General features: G+C 40.1%; 1 protein-coding gene across 4 annotated transcripts; it reads right to left on the bottom strand.

Annotated features, from left to right (window-relative positions):
- Positions 1–7,734: 7,734 nt before the first annotated feature.
- LOC100707951 (glucose-6-phosphate exchanger SLC37A4) lies at positions 7,735–19,892 on the bottom strand. 4 transcript variants are annotated; one of them, XM_003458968.5, is made up of 11 exons: positions 19,722–19,892; positions 19,534–19,604; positions 18,359–18,774; positions 17,328–17,560; positions 16,268–16,514; positions 13,299–13,451; positions 13,128–13,213; positions 10,275–10,388; positions 10,128–10,193; positions 8,853–8,991; positions 8,607–8,773 (listed from the first exon to the last, which is right to left on the bottom strand). In XM_003458968.5, exons 3-11 carry the CDS (start codon positions 18,504–18,506, stop codon positions 8,607–8,609), a joined length of 1,353 nt encoding a protein of 450 aa, XP_003459016.1. In that variant the 5' UTR covers positions 18,507–18,774; positions 19,534–19,604; positions 19,722–19,892. The 4 variants fall into 4 exon arrangements, with proteins under 4 accessions (XP_013122113.1, XP_003459016.1, XP_005464299.1 ...); XM_013266659.3 differs by having other exon boundaries at positions 7,735–8,773; positions 19,534–19,891; XM_005464242.3 differs by lacking the exons at positions 19,534–19,604; positions 19,722–19,892 and adding an exon at positions 19,391–19,527.
- Positions 19,893–22,823: the final 2,931 nt, after the last annotated feature.

Below are 22,823 nucleotides of genomic sequence, written 5' to 3'. Positions count from 1 at the left end.
GAGTGACATCGATAGCGAATTTTGAGATTTAAGAGATTTCTGACATTTAACTACACACTCCAAACACGCTAGTTTGTAGTGTAGTCGTTTGTTTTGTTTGTCAAAACAATAAGGGCACTACTGAATGTCACAGCTGCTGCCAAAAAGCCACCAAAGGCAGATAGCAATGCAAATTCTGTCTCCGGGTGAAATACGGGAGGAGTGATACACCTGCTGTCAGGATCGCGATGTGCTCCTCTGTCTTGTGGTGGACAGAAGCTATTTTTTGGAGTGACACAAATGATTTGTGTGGCATCTTATTGTGACACCTGATTGTTCTGTAGGGGAGACCGGGGATAGTTGTAACATTTTTGACATTTCTGCCTGTAAATTGGAGCTCTTTTAAGGTAGTGGATTCAAAATGTAATGCAAAGTATTTACATGTTTCTGCTATTAAATAGTGCAGCTAATTTCTCTGCAGCACAATTACCCATTGCATGGCATGGTCTCAAACACAAAGAGTGAAATGTTACAATTAACCCCATAGTCTGGGTTAGTTGTAACATATCCTGGGGTGAAATGTAACACAATGAAATAAGGGTACTGACAAAACATTAACATGTAATCTTTGTTTATTCAACACATGAATGCACTTAGAGCCACTTATGTAGCTGTGTGTGTGTGACAGAATGCAGAAATCTAGCTTTTGAACATATTCCAACCCCCCAAAAAAGACAAATTATGGAATTTTCTGCAACTGAATATTTCATTAATTTTGGTTGGTCTTCCTTGAGTTTGGCCTCATTGGCTCAGTGGGCATTATAACCTACAACTCTTGCACCAATTTTGAACACAACAATGAAGCTGAAAAAATGTAGTTGTTCACCAGCATCGCAATTCCATTACTTTTTTATCATGGCTTACCTTGGTGTGGTTTGCAAAGTGCTTCAGAAAGATGAGGAAATCTGTTTCTTGCACCCATCCTGATTTATTTCCACTACCAGTACTTCCTACTGGTCCATCTCTGACACAGTCTGCATAATGTATGTGTGGGAACACAAACAGTGGAGGAATTGTGTTGCCAATGGCATTAACCGCATATACAAATGCGACCAGTGAACCTCTCTCTGCTGATGTCGTTGCCCCAACTTGTTTAATATAAGTTAAAGTAATAGCCTGGTAAGTTGTAACATCTGCATTATTGTTACAACTAACCCAGACTGTTGCTGTTACAACTGACCCAGACTCCTATAGCCATGAACTAGCTAACATTACAGCCAACGGCTAAAACATTAGCACTAAAGACCTGCACAGAATATATCCCCATAGACATACAAATAACATAATTTAAGTTTGATGAGTTTAACTGCAAAGCAGATAATGCTATGAGAAATTGAAATAAAGTAGAAAAACTTACTTTTTGGCATACAAATTACTTTTTGTTCGTGTTAAATTGTCTGTGTTTGACAAAATGTGCTGATTTTTCACATGTGATAGCAGAACTGAATTGGGCATGCACAGGATGAGTCACATCATTTGAAACTTAGCCCTGATTGGAGAAGTTGGAAGTGTTACAAATGACCCACGTTACAACTATCCCCGGTCTCCCCCAATTCAAATTTACAATTTATATTTGCATTCCTAGTTATCAAAATGATTCACTAAACATGTTTGTGGTTTTGACAGTAATAAATATTGTTTTTTCCTACTCTGATTTTAGTTTTTTTGTGTTTGTGTGATTTTACATAAATTGTGCTTATACAGTCTGTCAAAACAAAAATTAAATCCAGAAATGTAAAATAAAATGAAAGTAAATTGTAGAACAGCTCCACCAAGACAGGAGATGGAGAAATAGTGGAAGAGCATACTGAAGAAGGACAAAACCCATAAGAGCAATCCTCAGTGGCTAGTGGATCTAAGAGCAGACCACAGCAACCTGCCTGAACAGGATCCAGTAAGCATCACAGTGGCAGGCATCTAAGAAAGGGTCTCCAGTATGACGAGCTGGATAGCATCAGATGATGATTGACATCAAGACATGATTCACTCCTACTGGCTGAAGAGCCGGACTGCACTCCATGAGGGTTTGGCAACATAAATTAGCCAGCTGCTAGTACATGACACAACTGGTATGGCTGAAGACCTGACAGTCGTGATCCAACTAATGGCCAATAACCTGCCTCAGTACCACATGGTAGCTGCTGTCAGGCATCATAGTGGCTAAGATGAACAGTAATACCAGAGGAGCGGACCATCAGCTACTGGTAGACAGAACAGTCGCCCAAGACTGCAAAACCAGGCTCACCAACCTAAGCACAGCCTGGATTGACTACAAGAAAGCCTATGACCTAATGCCCCACACATGGATTCTGGAATGCCTAAAATTCTAGAGGATAAACAAGACCCTTCTGCGGGAATTCAATGGGATGTGGCAAATAACACTAGAGGCCAACTTCAAGCTAACTGCACAAATTACCATCAAGTGCAGGATTTACCAAGGAGATGATCTTTCTCCTGTTCTGCATAGGCCTGAACCCCCTCAGTGTGATCATTGACAAGACTGGCTACAGATACTGACTACGGAATGGAGCAATTGTCAGCCACCTTGTCTAGATGGATGACATCAAGCTGTACGCAGGAGTGAAGACATCGATTCACTAATCCATATCACTAGGATATACAGCAATGACATCAGAATGTCTGGAGAAGTAGTCGGATGGTAATGAAGAAAGGGAAAGTAGTCAAAACTGAGGGAATGTACTACCAAAGGGCAACACTGCAGACATCGAGGACAGCTGCAAGTGGCAAGAATGCCACAGGCAAATGGAAACACCTGCACTGCCAGTGTTCAGATACCTAACTGAGATAAAAAGCTGGCCAAAGGACGAGATAAAAACCACTGACATCAAGGAAGCTCCTTACCCTGCATGGAGGGGTACTGGTGTGCAGATCGATACCAAAATATTGATCGTTCTGATACCAGATATTTATCTTCTAGAATCGATTCTCATATTAAAATATCAATATTTTATTAATTTGGGGGAAAATTAGCAGTTTATGATTGATAGGAATACAGTGGAAAGTAACTTTATTATGGAAATCTCTAAATGACTGGTTGGAACTGCTTCTTCCACCTGTCATAGTGGTGTGCATGACAGGTGGAAGAAGTAGCTGCATCATGGCACTCAGTTCGTAATAATGGCTGATCATAAAGAGCCAAGACAAGGTTTGTGACACATTTGGCAACAACACAAACCTTGTCAAACAAACAAAACCAAATCAAAACGCAGAATATAATGATGAGTTTATGATGAGGCAAACTGAAGAGGGGAAGAGGGACGTGCTGCTAGGACAAGATAGATTGTCACTTGTGGACTCTTTTGGTGCTGCAGGCAAGCACTATCCAGGTATAGAGGGAGAAGAGAACAAGAAGTCTGATGTCTTGTATTCATTATGAAGTTATGTTTTGAAATATACTACTTTTGATTTTCAAAACATATTAAGTTTTTCATTTTCACATTACCTTTTTAAGTATAGCATCAGTATCACTAACACCAGCCTGAATTTTACTTGTTATCAGATCAGAAAGGAAATCATTGGCATCGCACATCACTAATTGAGGGTTTCTACCACAAATCCAGCTCCCTGAGACTGTATGCTAAGCAAAAGAAAGAAGGACGAGGACTAGTGGGTGTCAGAACCACTGTCCAGGATGAGACAAACATCTATGAGTACATCAGCAAGATGGCCACAACTGACCCTGTACTTATTTAATAACTCAGGCAGCAGAAACCTGAGAAAGAAAAGGAGCAAGGAGAGGAACCATCATGGAAGGACAGGCTGCTGTATAGTATGTACAGCGACCTGGCAGTTAGAAGAAGTGGCTGACATCCAGAAATACTACCAGATCCTGTAGGACTTCCAGATACCGTCAGACAAACTGGTGATGACTAACCAAACGGACATAGTAGTGATGGACAAGCAGAGGAAGGCAGCTGTAGTGATACATGTAGCTACATCAATTGATAGCAACATCAGGAAAAAGGAACATGAGAAGCTTGAGAAATACCAAGGGCTGAGAAAAGAGCTCGAGAAGATGTGGAGAGTGATGGTAACAGTGGTAGTAATTGGAGCACTCGGTCCAGTGACTCCCAAGCTGGGTGAGTGGCTCCAGCAGATCCCAGGAACAACATCCAAGATCTTTGTCCATAAAAGCGCAATCCAGATGTTCACCAACTTAAAATGTTTGGCATATAATGAAATCAAAAATACAGAACTAGCTAAAATCCTATATCAGACAAGACTAGCACAACATCTCCCAAAAGTCAAGCTAGTCTTTTGGGAGTTCCCCACTCCCAGAAATTTGATCCCAGAAGTTTGTTGTTCAAAGAAGAGGGGATACTACACAGTGGTAAACATGGCCCCTGTCCCAGCTTTTTTTAAGATGTGCTGCTGGCATGAAAATGTACAATTACGCAATAATTTTTTTAAATCTAAAAAAAAGTACTGTTCATGGTAAATATTTCTATTCCTGTTTCCACATCTTACTTCCTTTTCCTTAGTTACCTCAGTGCCTTCCTCTTTTTTCCTCATTGTTATGTTACTGTGTGTTTACTGTTTTCACCTCCATATGGGACAGCAGTTACACTACGAATCCTTTCCTATCCTCTGTTAACAACTACGCTTGAAAGTAAATTGTTAACATCTTTTTTTTTTGCCTTTCAGAGCGAGTAATTCACCTTTGTTCGTCATGTTCATTCACAAATGCATGTAAATTTAAAAAAAAAAAAAACACTTTTGAAAGTTAAGAAAAACAACTTATAATCAGTGAAACATAATTTGATGGCTCTGATTTTTCATACATTCTCACTGGATGCTACCCTAAACCTTCACCTCTGAACCTCGTGGTTAAAAGACTACTGCAAATAATATCGGAGCTTGTTTCTGTTCCACATTTGGTCATGTTACAGCCTTATTCCAAAATGGATTCGATTTGTTTGTTTGAAATTTTTGCAAATGCATTAAAAAAAACCCCCATATATAAATATTCACAGTAGTTGCTCAATACTTAACTATTATAGCATTAAGTCTTTTTGAGTATGAAGCTACACGCTTAGCCACACCTATTTTGGGGCAGGTTCTCACATTGTTCTTTGCAGAACCTCTCAGGTTGGATGGGGGAGTGTCAGCGCACAGCCATTTTTAGATGTTTCCAGAGTCTAGGATCTCGCTGGGGCAGTCAAGGACATTCACAGAGTGGTCCTGAAGCCACTCCTTTGTTATCTTGGCTGTGTGCTCAGGGTTGTTGTCCTGTTGGAAGATGAACCTTTAAGGTTTTCCTCTCTCCACAGAGAAACACTAGAGCTCTGTCAGAGAAACCATTGAACCTTTTCAGTTCGCTTAGGAAACTATGAGTCCTCCTGTGCTCCATTGTCTCATGGAGTACCACGGGTTTCCATTCTGGGCCCTATCCTGTTTTCGCTTTATTTACTTCCCTTGGGCTCAGTTTTTAGGAAACACGGACTCTCTTTTCACTGTTATGCAGATGACTGCCAGATTTATGTTCCTCTTAAAAAGAAAGATGGGTCGTCTGTAAATCATTTGCAAACATGTCTGGAGGACATCAAATCGTGGTTGGCGCTAAACTTTCTTTGTTTTAACGATTCTAAAACTGAAGTAATGGTGTTTAGACCTGCCTCCACTGGTGTTCCATGTGTTGATTTGCAATCCCTGAAATCATTTTGTAAACCAGAGATTGTAAATCTGGGTTTTAAAATGGATCCTGAACTTAAGCTTGAAAGCCAGATTGGGTTGGTTGTAAGGTCTAGTTTCTTTCATCTGAGGTAGCTAGCCAAAATTAAGCACTTTCTTGTGCGACAGCAATTTGAAACAGTAATCCACGCCTTTGTAACCGTTCGGCTGGATCACTGTAATTCTCTTTATTTTGGTGTGAGTTGATCTTCTGTTTTTCGACTGCAGGTAGTCGAGAATGCTGCTGCACGCCTTTTAACTGGCAATCGTAGATGCGAGCATATCACCCCAGTTTTATATTCACTTCACTGGCTGCCCGTGCATTTTAGGATCCATTTTAAGCTGCTTTTGTTTTTAAATGTTTGTCCAATGCTGCCCCTCTGTACCTCTCTGAGCTTCTTCATCCATACATAGCTTCCTGGTCCCTCAGGTCGGCAGACCAGCTCCTCCTGAGTGTGCCTAGGACTAATCGTAAGCTCAGAGGGGATCGGGCGTTTGCTGTGGCACCACCAAAATTGTGGAATGAGTTGCCTTTACGTGTTAGACAGGCACCTTCCTTATCTGTTACCTTGGCTTTCAGCACAGCAGGACTTGTTGATGTCTCTCAATATATTTTCTTATTAATTATATTAATTTTAATTTTAAGATATTTTATATGTAATTTAAACTGTTTTCTCTTTGTTTTATATTTCTAGCACTTTGGCCAACATTGTTGGATGTAAAGTGCATTATAAATAAAGATGCTATGCTATTGGGTTCTTGGCCACCTCACTAAGGCCCTTCTACCTTAAGTATTCAGATTGGCCAGTAGCCAGGAAGAGTCCTGTTGAATCCAAATTTCTCCCGTTTATGGACGATGGAGGACACTGTGCTCACTGAGACCTTCAATGCTGCAGAAATTTCTTTGTACCTTTTTCCAGATCTGTGCCTCGAAACAATCCTGTTTCTGGAGTCTGCAGACAATTCCTTGGACTTCATGTCTTGGTTTTTGCTCTGACATGTATTGTTGGACTTTAAATAGACTGGTGAGTATCTTATGAAATCATGCCCAGACGACTGTGTATACAACAGGTGGAGTCGAATCAAATTGTAGAAACATCTGACATGTAAATTACGTTTGATATGGTTTCAAGGCCTAGTATATTATTGTCAAGTTTGAAGACGACTCATAAAAAAAAAATAAATGCGAGTAATATGAAGTTTTTACCGATTCTCAAATTTGGGTTAGGACCAACCTTTACCCGATTCTCAACAAAATTATATCAGCTCAAACTGTTATTGGAGTCTACTGTCACTCAAAATATGGCTGTAAATAAAATAAGGCTGTAATGTGACAACATGTGGAACAAGTGAAGAACTGAAACGTACCACAGGTAGCCCTGGTTCAGAGTCATAGTTAAAAGTTTACCAAGACTTATTTTTTTATATCATCCCATTTTTAGTATTCTTTTTTTTTTCCCCCCAATTATCCACAAATTATTCCCCAAACTCAAGCAGCTGCTATCTGGTTCACTCATTACAATAAATAAATAAATAAATAAATAAGTCAGTAAGTATGAAAGCATTCCCACATCCCACCATTTAGAAATACTTACAAACATGTCTTTTCTCTAACTCATTCTATTTAAATTAAACCTTGAGTTATCATTAAATGTAATGGCTGTGTGTACTTATTTTTCCTCGAGGGATCAGGTGGGATTCAAACTGGTAACTCTTGGAATGGGTGCTTTTTGCAGCTATAATTTTTCATACAGGCTCTCTTGTGCCTTTTCAGTTTTAGTAATTGAAAACTCAACATTCTGTGATTTCAGGACCCTGGACACAAGAAATCTGAGACATAACACAAGTACTGAACATCTACTGGTGTTGAGGTGGTGGACCACATCCATCCCTTTATGTATTCATTCAAGCAAAGGCGTCTGTTTTTTCTCCACATTTGTTCCTGCCCGTTTTTTGGACTTTTAGCTGTCAGACACTGAAGGTGCAAAGTTCAACAACACTTTGTAAATAAAGAAAATGAAGCTTTTATTAGATCTTTACCTCTTTGAAGCACAATTCCAGTAAGACATGGCAAAGCAACACGTGCTGTAACCTTTCAGTTGACAAAGATCAGGTGGTCAAGAGATTTTATTTAACAGTTTATAGTCCAGATGATATAGACTTTGTTTATCCCAAAAGTTAAGAAATCTGCTCCACAAAACTACAATGGCAGTGACATTATCATCTGTATTTATCTGTTCTAAAAATAAATAAATAAATAAACATGCCAGATCAGAAAAGCTGACATAACCAGAGAACAAACTATCATTTAGCAAACGACTGTGTAGAAAAATATGGTCTTCAAATGCTTCATGTCACTGAACACGTTAATGAAAAGACGTTTTACAAATACTTGAGGTATTAGTGAACATTGTTACTTTTAATGTACAGACCCTTCAGTCAACATTCACTGTGTTAAACAGAAATGACCTGCACTGTAGGCAGGATGTGAAATACACTCTACATACGGTTCAACTCAAGAAAACCGACTCACAGCTTTTGATACTTTCGTGTTGGTATGTTTTCTGAAACCTACATCTTTAGACCATTTTTAAGCACGTCTATATGAGAAACTTTTTCTATTGATTGGCTGATTAAGTTGAAGTGTTAAAACAGAAGCTTGTGATGAGCATGGATCTAGAGGACCTTTGTGCACTTTAATATTAATCCATGCATGTGGGATTACCTGGGATTAAATAAGTGATTCCATGATCTGCATCAGCCCTGAGGATGCCTTCAAAGATTTCATGATTAGTCTTGTTTTGGTTGGTCAAGCTGGATCCATATTAATGTGCAGTATTTTGTATACAGAGCCACCAGCAGTACCAACAGGGACTTTAGTCCACTTTCTCTGTGATCCGTCCCATTTTGGTGCGCATGTTGCGTACAAGGAAGAATCCGATGGTGGTGACGCCCATTATCACCTCAGCTACCCAGAACGCCATGTCCCAGCTGTGCTGCTTGGCAATAGTGCTGAAGGGCAGCCCTGCCATGAAAGCTCCCACTGCAACAAAAAGAAAGCTTGTGTATTCATACCGAAGGGTCAAAACCTGAAACATGACAATGATTTTACTGCAGCTCACCGTTAGCCATTAGAGCTACAACAGCATGAGATGTTCCACAGAAGTTTGAAGGAGCACTTTCACTGGCTATCACCCCGAACAGGGCGACTGGTCCATAAGAAGAAAATCCAAACATGGCACCAAGGAAGAGGATCCAAATCTGTGAATAAGAGAAAACATACATAAAATAAAAGCCTTCTGGTGAAAAAGTAATTTTCTAGGGTGTCCACAGGTGCTGATACTGAAATTGGGACATTTTTAAACCTTTAGGTAGATCTTTAAGTTCGTTTGAAGCTCAAAAGGGAACGAACTCTTTCAAAGGAACGGGTAAAAAGACATATTTTGGTTGAGTTTGTCCAAATGCTGATTTTCCCAAATGAAATCCCAAATGTTGCAAGCTTGAAAAATTCTTTTATGCAACACAGTTTGCTTCTGAAGCAGTTTCTTTTTAAAGGTACAGGTGTTAAACACCAACAATATTTGCCATTAAATTTCTATTGTCCGAGTTCCTCAGACTAATAAATGCCTTTTTCTTTAACAGCTTCAGGGTTTCCATCACTGCAAGCTGAACGGGTAACTGGGCCCCAACTGGCCCCCTGCTGGGCCAGAGTGTAACCCACATCTCTTCCCAGAAATAGTCAGTGGATGGCACTGTAACACTGGACAGTGTGTCTGAGTCTGCTGTAGAGAAAGTGTAAGAACAATATAGAGGGCGCTATGCTCGCTTTTCAGAACAACTCACTGAGCTAGCCTTTTGATAAGTAGCATAGTCGATGGCTGTTTCCCTTGTGTTGGAATATGCTGTTCTTACATTTCAGAAAGAAACTGCATTACTGTGGCTAGTGTTCACTGAAGAAAATATGAGTGAAATGTGTGCTCATATTTGATTAGCCAAACACACAACAGTACCAGCAGTAGTTACAGATTGCAAGTTTCATACTGTGTTCCATTTCAAAATGGACTTTTCGACTGGAAGGTCTCTAAAAATCAGACTTCCAACTTGAAAAGTCAGAGCAACCCCACCAACCCCAACCTCACAACCCAAGATGGCAGCAGTGTTTTTAAACTGCAGGAAAACAAGCATTGTGCTTTATTACTGATGATGCATGAATGGCTCCACTTTCCTAAGCCATCAAAACAATTCCCGCCTTTCTGGAAATTCTTACTGTACTACGACTAAAAACACATTACCCATCTAAAGATAGTTTCTGGATATTTTCCAGACTTTTAATAGTACAAAGAGGGCCAAAGCTACATTGTTTTTATTCACATGGAATTAATCTTTCCAGAGCATACCTCTTTCTCTGACACACCAATGAGGACAGATACAGGATGAATGACTTGGACCCAAAGTGGAGGCTCCTGAACAAAGACATTTACTATTAGAGTATTTTCAGGACTGAAAGGTATACATTTCACCCAGATTACAAAATGATGAATTACCTTTGGGATTTCAGGTGTGATGGTCACTCTGAAGAGGTACATGGACACATACATGCCAGCCATCATGACAATAAGCAGGCCATGGCGAGGGTTGCCATAGGTGCCCAAGCCTTTCTAGAAAAAGGCAAAGAAAGGAGCAAAACACTAAAATCAGGTTCCAAGACATACAGGCGTGTCAGGTGGACCCAAATCCCCCCTCCTCAACACCCTTCATATTGAAACGTGATGTATCAAAACCAGGCTTAAGTCTAAAACCTTAATTAAAAAAAAAAAAATTAAAAAAAACTGAGCAGTATATTAATTTGAAATGAACATGCAAAACACTGAGTTAATTTATCTCTCTGTTTATTTTCTAATAATTTTAACTCAAAGATGTCAGCTTGTGTTTGTACTAAATAAATGGTGCAAATAGATCAATACCTGCTTGCAGTATGATCACAAATAATTAAACTGCTATAGAAACAGATAAAATGCTCTTTTTCCCCCTCGGTCCCCACCAAGTGATGAGGTCTGTTTCTTTTAAGGGCCTCAAATTTTTCCAGCCATTCCAACAGTTTCAGCAATCTCCCTCCAGGAGTGATGCTACTATTATTATTATTTCTTATAATGACCTAACTGACAGAGATTGTTATTCTCTCACTGAAAAAAATCAAACTGTGGTGAAAATGTAGCCACAAATGCACAGGAGGACTCAACATCACTGAACAGGCCAGTCACGATAGTTGTGGGCTGCTTCGACCTGCAGTGCAGTCACATTTCTGTGGAGGTGCACGTCAGGTTACGGTGTTGGGCTTTGCAGTTATGGTGTAAATATCCTGCTATATGCCCAGTAACCTGATGTGCACCTCCCAGAAATGTCACCAGCTGTGTCTGTGTCGACACAGGGCTTTCAATGTTCAAGTGAAGAACCAGTCCATTTACCTTTAACTATTGGATTGGCCTGTGCATCCTAAACTCTACAACGATTCATAGCAGTAGTTTAAAGAGGGCCTTAGATAAAATGTAACCATAGGTAAGTTACATTCTAAGGTTTCAGAGGGGTTTGCTGTTACAGTGTAGCTACTGTGTGGCTGTGCTGAGTGCAGACTCCCCCTCACATCCAGTGTTGCCAACTTAGCGACTTTGTTGCTATATTTAGCGAGTTTTCAGACCCCCTTAGTGACTTTTTCCTAAGAAGCGACTAGCGACAAATCTGGTGACTTTTTCTGGTGTTATTGGAGACTTATGTTGACTTTTCGACGCAAAAGCACGTATCGCTCTTACTCTCAACAAGCAGCGTGGTGCTGCTGTGGGCACCTGGCCCGTGCCAAAGCGCTCAGAGGCATCAGATAGTCCTCATGCAGCAGTCGCTCTGAGCTGCTGTCAGAGCAGGAGAAATTCACCCCTATGAGTCCAAACTGCAAATGAATCGCACATGAGCGAAGCAGCTGTTCCCGCCCTGACTGTACTAAAATACATCATTCCAATCATTGCAAACTTAGAAATCGGATGTCCTTGCAGAGCCTTAACTCCATCTTTTACATCCGATTTCGACTGAAACTGTCTGGTGAGGCTTGCTATGTGCATTTTGATTGTTAATGGTTAAAAATGTTCTTCTTTTACTGTTACTTTTTATGGATCGCAAGGTTTAAAACTACTTAAAAACACAGACACACAAATTAACTCCACCAGAGTGCCGATTTTGAGTCACTTTTGCCGTTCCCAAGTCCGGATAAAGGAGGAGGGTTGGAATTGTGACATTAAAAAAAACAATAATTGCTAAAAGAAATTTAATTTGTAGTTCTAAATACGTTCTAAATGCATTTAGGGTGTTTTTTTTATTCACTTTATGTCTCTTCCACGATGTTATTTCTCTCTCTTACAGCGCCTGTTACAATTACATAGGCATGCAAATTAGGCGATGACATCATTTAGCGACGTGTAGCGACTTTTAGGACACCCAATAGCGATTTTCCTTACTGAGGAGTTGGCAACACTGCTCACAGCCAGAGGCTTGCTGGAGAAAGATTTTGGGGGAAATAGTGTGCTGTGTATTTACAGTTTAGGCATCAGAAACTGTGTAATAAACTGCATTTTTGCTATATTTGCTATTTTGCTAACTGTTAATTCATACTTGGCTAACAATTTAATTGCTAGCCATATATTTGGCAAACATATTTACAACTTTTATTCACAGTTTAGCAATAAGATGTCAAGTGTCTATCCATTTTGGTTAGCTTTCGAAGAATTTGTTTTTTTAATGAATTTCAAATACCAGTGATACCTTGAGCGTAGAATTCCAACTATTTCTGTGTTAATATTACATAACTTATGGTTATTTCCATTACTTTTAGTAGACTTTTTTACTCAGACTTTTTTAAGGCTCATTTAAGCCTTTAATTATTTGAAATAGTTGAGCTAACTGACCCACTTAACCAATCGCTGCTCATATGCCTGTTCAAGAATCACTTTAACTAGAATAGAATAGAATAATCCTTTAATTGTCCCACAAGGGGAAATTTGGTTGTAACAGCAGCCAAAAAGACACATATACAAACAAACAGTACACAGGACACAGAACAGAAACATACACAATTATTCTTACATATTTACATTAAGGACAATGGTTACTATATACAGAGAGTACTGTACAGTTATTAAATTAAATATAAATAACTACAGATAAGAGGCAAACGAGGTTGTAGTGTGAATCGGTTAATTAACTTATTGCAGTTACAGCGCTGATGTAAACATCTATGTTTGTTGGGAGCAGCTCGGATTGTACAATCTGACAGCTGCGGGGAGGAAGGACCTGCGGAAACGCTCCTTCAACTGACCCAAGTCATTTTGATTCAACTCATTTTGGTTACTCACCCGAGCCACAGCTCTGTCTGAAATGAAGCCTGATGTAAGGCTGCCCACAAAGCCTCCGACCTCCAAGGCACTCATGTAGGTACTCCCTGTTAGCAACAGAGCTTCCATCATCACCTACAACCAGTCAGATGATGTGAAAACTATGTGGGAAGCAGCAATGAACACGCGTACCCATGAGAGCAGTCTGGCCTTTCTCCTGCATGAGGAACAGCTGTCCCCAGTCGGTGGCAGCCGTCTTCACTCCAAACACCACCAAGTAACCCAGAGACAGCACCCACAGGAAAGGAGAGAGGAGGAATTCACTCAGGGTGCTTTCACTGTTTCCTGGTGAGCACAGACACAAAAAGAGCTCATGAATAGAACAGTCCAAATAATGTAAAGAATTAAGTTTTTTCAATTATTCTACAAAGCACGCCTGTCACATGGTATGGTCAAGTCCCATCGATATCTGAGATTACAAATGTGATCATTTATATGTGAATCAGTCACTGCTACCTATATGACAGGCACTGAGTGCAAAGCAATGAACACATATCATTTATACTTTCAGAATATGGGCACACATTTAAAACACTGATAGCATACAATACACGTTATTAGGTGTGAGCTTTGAGCTGCTTTTGCCTTGAGAGCTGCCTTAATATTTATGGCCTAGAAGAATAAAGGCAGGTGGAAACACTTAAGGTGCTAGAAAAACTCCAGGTCTGCAGATTTGTTGTATGTGAAGCTCCTGTTTCACCACATCCCAAAGGTGCTCTATTAGATGGAGATCTGGTGACTGTGGAGGGTGTCACTGTCACGGTCATGTTCAAGAAACCAGCGTGAGAGAATTTAAGCTTTGCACCATTGAGCAATATCCATCTGGAAGCAACCACTTGGTCGTAAAGGGATAGACATGGTCAGCAACTGTGGCGTTTAAACAATGATCAGTTGGTGCTAACAGACAAAGTGTGTCAAGAAAAGTGACCTCCAGACTGCTCATACAAAGCAGGATGAACCCATGTTTTCATGACGTTTACACCAAATTCTGACCTTACATCTGAATGTCACAACAGAAATGGAGAGTTTTTCAGTCTCTGATGACAAGTCATATGTTCTACATAACTTGGTTGTAACGAGTGGTTATTTGAGTTACTGATGCCTTCCTATTGGATCAGTCTGAGCATTCTCCTTTGAATCCTCACATCTAACTGCCGCTCACTGGATATTTTCTCTTCTTCATATCATTCTGTGAGGATTGTGCAGAAAGATCCCAGCAGATTCTGAAAACACTCAGACCAACCCGTCTCAGACCAACAACTGTGCGATGTTCAACGTCAATTACATCACCTCTTTCCCATTCTGATGCTCAATTTGAACTTCAGCAGGTGCTCCTGACTAATGTCATGGCCTCAGCCACATGTTGGTAAAAATCAATCCAGACACTCATTAGTTACTCTTGTGTTTAAACATGTATTTCAGGAATGTCATTCATTCATTTACGTTATGAAACATGCACATAGTAGCACTGTGTCATTTTGTTATATTAATTATGTTTCTCTTTCTTTTGAGTTTTCTCTTTGGGCAAAAGGCGTGGCCGAGGGCCGAGGACTATGAAAGCCAGGCCAGCAGGACCAAACACACCCCCCGGGTGGGTGGATGTTTTAGGTTTAGTGATTTTGTGCTTAGATAGTCTTGATTTTTAATTCGGTTTCCTCTATTGTGTGTAAATGATTTGGCCAAACCACTATAAAAAGTTACCCTCCTGTGTCTTTGCGTTTAAGTCAGTCTGTGAGTTAAGTTCTGTATACTTTGTTTGCTTAGTTACTTTTATGTCACTTTTTGAGCAGAGTTGTATTTGGTTGATGTCTTTTATGGGCCCATTAATTATATTTTCAACTTTGTCATTTTTGAATTTTTTTGGCGTGAAATAAAAACCCACCTTGAAGACATTTTTTCTGTGTCCTCTATGCCTTTACCTGCTTGGCCCCTCAAAAATACATATCTAAATGCACTGAGCTGCTGTCATGTGACCGGCTGATTAGATATTTACTTTAACTAGCAGTTGAACAGGTGTACCTAATAAAGTGGCTGGTGAGTATATGCGGACCAGCGAGTGAGAGTAACATCTGCAGTACAAAGTTTACAGACAGTGAGAAAAAGAAAAGTCTTTTTATAATAATAGCTACTACAGCCAAGAGCGCGTCTAATGGGCACAGCTGTGAGTGAAATGTTAGCATTCAGCTGTACACTGTGTTCATCGCCTGCAGAGGACTCAAGTTCTGCTGGTGTAACCTTCTGATGGCTCACTTTGATATAAGTTGACCCAAACCAGAAAGCTAGTGAGCAGCTTTGAGCCAAGCTCAGAACACTAAGCGTCAGCCAGAGGTCTTTGTACTACGGAGCCGCCATTATGACACTTATGGGAACATGAAAACAATATGCTTTTGATATGGACAGAAATATGCCTCAAAAGGGCTGCAAATGTGTACGATATCCACAAGTAATGATTTGTACACATTTGTTCACACTGGCACTTGAACGCAGCTTACCTTTGTGAATCTTTGCAATGCCGGCAGGGCTAAACGTGCCGTTAAACGTTTGAAAGTCTAAATTATCGGATTCAGAGCTGTACTTAATAAATGATCAGCATTTATTCTGGTTTGGAAGTATGCGTTGGTATAATAGTTTCACATGTAGGCAGGCCGCTTTGTATTTCTGTGTGGATTGAAGCATGTACGTATGAGTCCTCAAAAGCTACACACAAATCATTGTACACATTTGTCAAGCTTAGTTTACGCTTGTGGATCATACTGTACGCATTTGTAACTCTTTTGAGACGTGTTTCCCATATTTTGGAGTCCTGTCCATCTTTGGATGCACATACCTATGCAAGCAGGTTTTTGCTTTAATTACCCAATAAGGTCCACCTTCATGAGCATCAAATAAATACACTGTAGGAATTCTGAAGGAGATTTATCCATCATCCACTGGTTCAGGACAATCCACACAAGTCACAGTCACTAATTTCACTATTTAAAAAAGAGGAAAATTAGCTTACAAGTGAGTTGTTTGCATCCCTGAACACGTCCCCGTGTGACTGACATGATGATCGTTTAAAGCTACACAGGAAGTGGCCTTTCCGTACTTGGTTCTCTCACCTCCTTTCGCTCCCTTCTTGGCCGCTGCCTCCATGCTGGGCAGGCCCACATCCTTTGGCTCATTCTTTACAAACACTAGACAAACAAATGAGAAGGCAGCACAGAAAATGCCCGACATGGTCAGGATGGTCCTCCAGTCGTAGTAATGCAGCAGGACTGAGACCAAGATTGGACCCAGACTCCCAGCCAGGTTCATGCTGCAGGACAGCACAGACCACCATGTTCCAAACTGGGACGGCTCATACCACTGACGGAGAAGAGGCACAAAGAATCAAATATTAAAGTCTTCAAATCAATATTCCTACTTGACAACTTGAAACCACATACTGCTCATATTAGCTACTTTCCATTTGCTGAGGCAACCCACAATTTACAGAACTAAATTTGCCACTGAGTGCAGTTTATCATAAAAAATGGTATGGGAGCAGTGTAGAGGAAATATTACAGATCTAATAATCAACAGAATTGTCGCACAATTATAGCACAGATGAAAAGTGTAATGTGTTTGGAGTTTTCTTTTTTGCTGTAATACTTCTCAAGAAATGACATCAGAGCCACACGCCCTCAAGACGTAAACGACCTAAAGGCGACCATAAATAGTCCTCACACGGTACACCCAACAGATTGTCCAGTAACTTGAGAATCCACTGGGCAAATACTTGAAGCTGATTTAGATCTTTTTCTTCTCCATCGCGTGTGTATGTTAACTCAAGTATGGAACACACTTGGAGGGATGAAACATGTTTGCTCTGACTGGGGATGGGAAACTCTTCTGAACAATGTTACTATTCTTCAAAAACATCCTCCGAGGATCTTCCATAAATACACTGACCTGTAAGCTGATCCCCTGCCACACGCTGAACATATGCCAGAGCCTATTTATTACCCAGCTGCTCCTCACCGCTACTTTTAAGAGGGCTTCGTACTTTGAGATACGCTGGAAGGTATCTCAAAGTCTAATGGATTAGGATTTGCTCAAACATATGACTGTAGGACTGTCTGGTCCTACAAACCAGACAGTCCAACCAAAGGTGAGTCTAATATACGTTAAGGATATTACCTTTCGGAGCACTTTCCCACATGGGGGCCAGCCACAGCCTTGTCCCAGGCCATTGATGAACCACAGCAGAGAGAACATGGATACAGTAGAGGACCAGGAGAAGACCACATTGATGCCCCCTACCAGGAAGAGGCCGATGGAGAAAAGCCAGCGGGCGCTGATCTTATCTGACAGCACGCCGCTGATGAACTTACTGATGGCATATGCCATAGTCTGGCTGCTGGTGATCAGACCTGCAGAGACACAGTGAAGATTGTGGTTTCAGTATCATACAAACTGTTTGATAACGTTATCTCAGGATGGTGATGAGATGAGCCGAGACCCCTTATTCATAGTATTCCCTGACATTTGGTGTTCCTGTATAGAAATGCAAAATATCGCTATGCCATGTTGTATCCATTTTTTCCCCAACCGTAATCTATAGTCACAAATTGATGAGCTGTTGTGTGGATTTACAGAAGGAAAAACATCCTTCCCACTTTGAAATTACTCATGGAATATCCACAGCTCAGAGGCCTCTAGTGAGGAGCAGGATGTTGTCTTATTCAGGTCACTGTCTGGAGTCCCAGAACTCCATTGGCAAGTGTAACATGACCTGTTCTTATCAGGTGAACAAATTAATCATTTGTATAAACAAATAAACAAAAAGCATGTCCCATGTGCTTTTTCAACAGGAAACCTGAATGTGTGTAAAGCTGTTTACAAAGTTTTTATGGAAAATATTAAGAAGTCTGCAGGTTGTGATTTTTCTATTCATGCGTCAATTGTGAACACCATAAATTAAGCACAAATTGATGGACACGTTTGCAAATGTTTTCTTTTTGGGAGTATTTTAAACCAAAATTCTCCCCAGTGGAAAGTTTGAGGTCAAATCAGTCCAAGTGACATAATAAGCAGCAATCAAACAAACACTGCACACAGCAACGCTTGTGCAACTGCTTGATTAAAGGCTTAAATGCTTGCTAAAGAAGCTTTTCCTTACACTCAACAGCCTAAAAAATAAAACCATCCTCTTATTGTTTCCATCTTACCCAGATCATCTTTGTCCAGTTCTATCTCCTCCATCACAGAGGGCATGACAAATGAGAAGGTCTTTCTGTTAAAGAAATAGAGCGAGTAGCCGATGAACATGCAGATGAAGATGACTAAACGATAGTAGCCGTAGCCTGTAGCCCCCATGATTATGGTCAATCCAAATAATTATAATAATAATAATTTTTCTTCAGTGGTGTCTTGTTTCTGGGCCCTCTGGAATCAGCTAGATGCTGACACTACTGGTAAATGGTGGTTTGCAGCAGGAGATCTAAAATAGGATGTAGCATGGGATAAAATATTCTCCATGAGGTGAAGCTCTCTACAGCAAGCTCCGTGCTGGCTGGTAGCTGTGTCTATCTGTGAGGCTGCTGCTTGGGGACACCGGGACAGAGGACAGGAACTTTAAGGCAGCCTGAAAAATGAAAGCAAGAAAACACACATTATTTTAGACAGAAGCAGCTACATCAGGTCATTCTGGAATTGCAGACATCTTGCACTTCTTGCCCAGCGATCACATGGGGATAAATTTATTATATTAAGCTCGAATAGAACAGACTGACTATCTGCAGTTTCTTTTTCTTCAGGTCAAAACATTGCCACGGTGCTATGGTGCTGACCAGGTCAGGTGCAGGAGCTACAGCCCAGCTTGCTCAGTTTCACTGCTCTAGCATGCTGCCCTATAAATGTCAGAGTTGAAGGCTCCAGTTAGCAACCCTCAAACTATCAGATGTCAGAAAACCTGCAAGACTGGTCTGCTTGTAGCCATGTTTCAGGAACACAAAGTACGATACGAAAAGCTTAGTTGTCAAATACTTAGAATTGCACCATAAGCTTTGTGGTTTTACACTTCAATGGCATTCTGTAGGTGTTCTGTGGAACCATTTAAACTCACTAAGCCCTGGCTGCTGACGCCTAAAGCGTCTTAAACAACCGAACAAGTCGCAAATAGCAGTTGAATTACTCAAATAGCAGCGGTCTTGCTAACAAACATATCGCCCGGTTAACAGCGGCGAACTGATTTGTGGGACCTTCCGTGTCTCTCAACGCTCTCCGGGCTCCTTTAACCAAACCCCGACATAAACGAGCTTTAACTCCTGTCAGTGCCGCCGGACACAGCAGCCTGGCGGCTCGCTGAAGCGCTGAATGGAGAAATGCAGGTAGAGCCCGTTACCTTTCATTCGTGTCCCTCGTCCGTGCTGAAACACGGTGCGCGTTCGTCAGTCTGCAGTCCCGGGAGCGCGGCTGCGCGACATACATGGAGTGGGCACAGCCACAACACACAAAGACACACAGCGTGGCAGGTTATCAGTTACTATGCTGCACTGCCAGTCACTAAAACATACAATATCAATATCGTACTTAGGTAGAGGTCGGTTTTCATGCCAAACCCCAGTGAAAAATATTTGAATTTAAGCTTGTGGTGCCTCGTAAAACAACTAGTCCCATATTACTCTTGAGCTGGCATATCTTAGGAATCACTCGGGCCTGCAGAATAATACGGTGCAGTCAACCTTCTATTATTACACGAAGACATCAATATTTAGCTCACACTGCTCACTACCGCCCTCCTCCGCAAACTGGTGCAAAGAGCAACTGAAAGAGAGGGTTTAGAGAAATTCCTCAGATCCCACAGAATCTTTATTACATATAAAAGTCTCACATTCACTAGTAAAAGTACACATCTGCATTAAAATATTTGTTTTTGACAGTAAAACTAACTTTATATGGAAAAAATAAAAACATGACAAGAAACATGACAAGGAGGGCAAAATACACAGATTTTTACAAAGTGATCACAGATTAACCAAGTTTGGAACTACTGTCCTTAAAGTTGAATTCAAAATCTGAAAAGCCTTATTCACTGGCCACTTCATTAGGAACCTTCTTTCAACAGCTCATTAATGCAAAAGTCTAATTAGCCTATGTCAGCATTTAGACATGTAAAGATGACCTGCGAAAGTTCAAAAGGCACATCCGAATAGGAAGGAAAGATGAAGTAAAAGACTTTGAATGTGCCATTGTTACTTTTGCCAAGCATGCTAGGGTGAGTATTTCATAAACTGCTGATCTAATAGGATTACAGTGAATGGCTATTCTGGGTGAAAATGCCTTGTCGATATTTGAAGTCAGAGGAGAATGGCCAGACAGCTTCGAGCTGATCGGGAGGCAACAGTACAACCAATACAACCAATAAAATCATAACTTTGTTACAACCAAGGTAAGGCGAAGAGCATCTCCGAAGCATTGCTGAAGATCTAGTTTTTAGTCCTTCATTCGTCCTCATATAATGACGACTGAAGGTTTGTGAAAGTGCTCATGTCAAGTAGACAAAATGGCAAAATGATATCTAACTGGGATTTGCAGTGTTTGTAAAATTATTTTGCAAACTTCTGCAAAATAATTTGCTCCTCTATGTGCTTTGATGGCAACTCAGAGTTTGTTGAAGAAACGCTGACAGTGAGCAGTCTGTAACTGACTTGGAGTTGAAGTGAACTCTCTTATTTAACAGAAAACCTGAAGCTTTCCCTCTGCTCACCACACTGTTCTTCACTCACTGCATAATTCTGTGTGAGATTACAGACACTCACTGATCATTTATATAATCACAGCTGAGGCTTCATTATCAAAAACATGCCATTAACACTACTTTTTCTCCATTGGGGGGAATCTTTTCCTGTACACGCTGCTGGCTTTACACAGGAAGGAAATATCAACAGGATATTGTTTCAAAGATTTTTGAATGTGCCCTCGCCAGGCACTACTCTCTCACAATGCAATTCACGTAGAAAATGAAGGAGCCTCTAAGAGTAGGGAAAAAATGAGTGTAATTATAGATAGTCCTGGAGCTGTTTCACCATTATTAAAGAAAGTATAAAAAAGTGCTGAGGATTAAATGGCATTTTTTTAGGTTATGAAGTGGAGCGTAACGATTTCCTTTATCAAAGTTTGTTCTACAAAACACAGATAACATGTGGAACAATAGATGGTGTGCTGACAAAACACTTTTTTGTGATTTACATTTTACTGGTTTTATATATATAAATGTTTGTATTGTGCCTGCACATATGCAGGTAGTTATAGAATAGAACAGAATAGAAAAGACTTTTATTATCATTGTACATGTACAGCAAAATTGTAGATAAAATATTATAAACTGCTCCAAGTGAGCAGCAAGTGCATAACTTAACCGTTTACCACCCTGTACCAGCTAGACTGTATCTGCTAGTGAAGAGCAGGTGAAGGTTATCGTCTATTTAGTGATTAAAGTTGCCTATACTGCACTGCAATAAAAAGACACACAGTTGTTGTGATTCATTTATTTCATAGCAAAGCTGGAGATGAGAATGAGTTTCAACTAAAGCACTGTTACTGAGTCAATGATATTGGATTGTTATTAACTCTGATAAAAGATTTTTGATAAGGTGGACGACACTTAACCTAAAGTTCTTCCAAGAGCGTCCTTTATAGTTCGACCTTACAGGTGTGGGGTAGCTGCTGTGGTTTAGGGTTAAGTATCACAGTAGTGCATTTCAACTGTCACAGACACAATATATACAGAAGAGTATTGCATGCACAATACTGAAATCCTCCAATATTCCAGAAATTAGTGTCAAAATGAACAAAATCTAGCCTAATTTCCCTTCATTTATCTTCAAAATGACACTTATGGTCTATTATAATGACAGTTTCTTTTTCATTCCTTGTTTTTGATGATAATGATGGGGATGATGATGTTTCTAATACTGAGATTAATACTAAAATAAGATCACTATCATTGTATAAGACATTCAGTTATCCATGTTGGAGACGCTGTATACGCGGCAACACACAAAATGTTCTGCAGGCAGAGGGTGAATCATATATTTCATTAGGAATGTCAAACATAGGGCTAAACATTATGAAGAATTCATGTTTAACAACGTGAAATACCCTACACAAGCATCTTTGATTACTGGGTGCTCATTTGCTCTCACCTCAGGCTTCTGTGAGTGATTAATCCTTGAGCAGGGTGAGAAAAGGAATAATCTATGTAATGGCAAAAACAGGGAAAAGGAAACCTACTTTCCTGGATTACCTCAGTTTATCAGCCTGAAGTAACAATTTCCTCTAAACCATAACCTCAGTGTGTTTCGGTAAAGACTGCTTCTTTCTAATTTGGTACTCCTAAATATATTTCTAATATTTTCTAGAATAGTGGATTCTGATCTTTACTATGAACTGTTTTTATCTCTAGTCTATGGTCAATCAGTCAAGCTCTATTTATACAGTTTTGTCATACAAATCAAATCCAATTCGAAAATTCTGTGAAACTCAGCTGAAAAAAAAAAAATACACACATCAAAAATGTCAGAACTCACTAAAGAAGAAGACACCAACTGAGGTAGTCAAACCAATGAAGAAGGAAAATGGCAACAAAAATAAACAATAATGATAAAGACACGTTCCATCTGAGTGTATTAT

Source organism: Oreochromis niloticus, linkage group LG10 (assembly GCF_001858045.2).
Source record: "Oreochromis niloticus isolate F11D_XX linkage group LG10, O_niloticus_UMD_NMBU, whole genome shotgun sequence".
Taxonomy (NCBI): domain Eukaryota; kingdom Metazoa; phylum Chordata; class Actinopteri; order Cichliformes; family Cichlidae; genus Oreochromis; species Oreochromis niloticus.
This window is presented reverse-complemented; position numbering and strand designations above follow the sequence as displayed.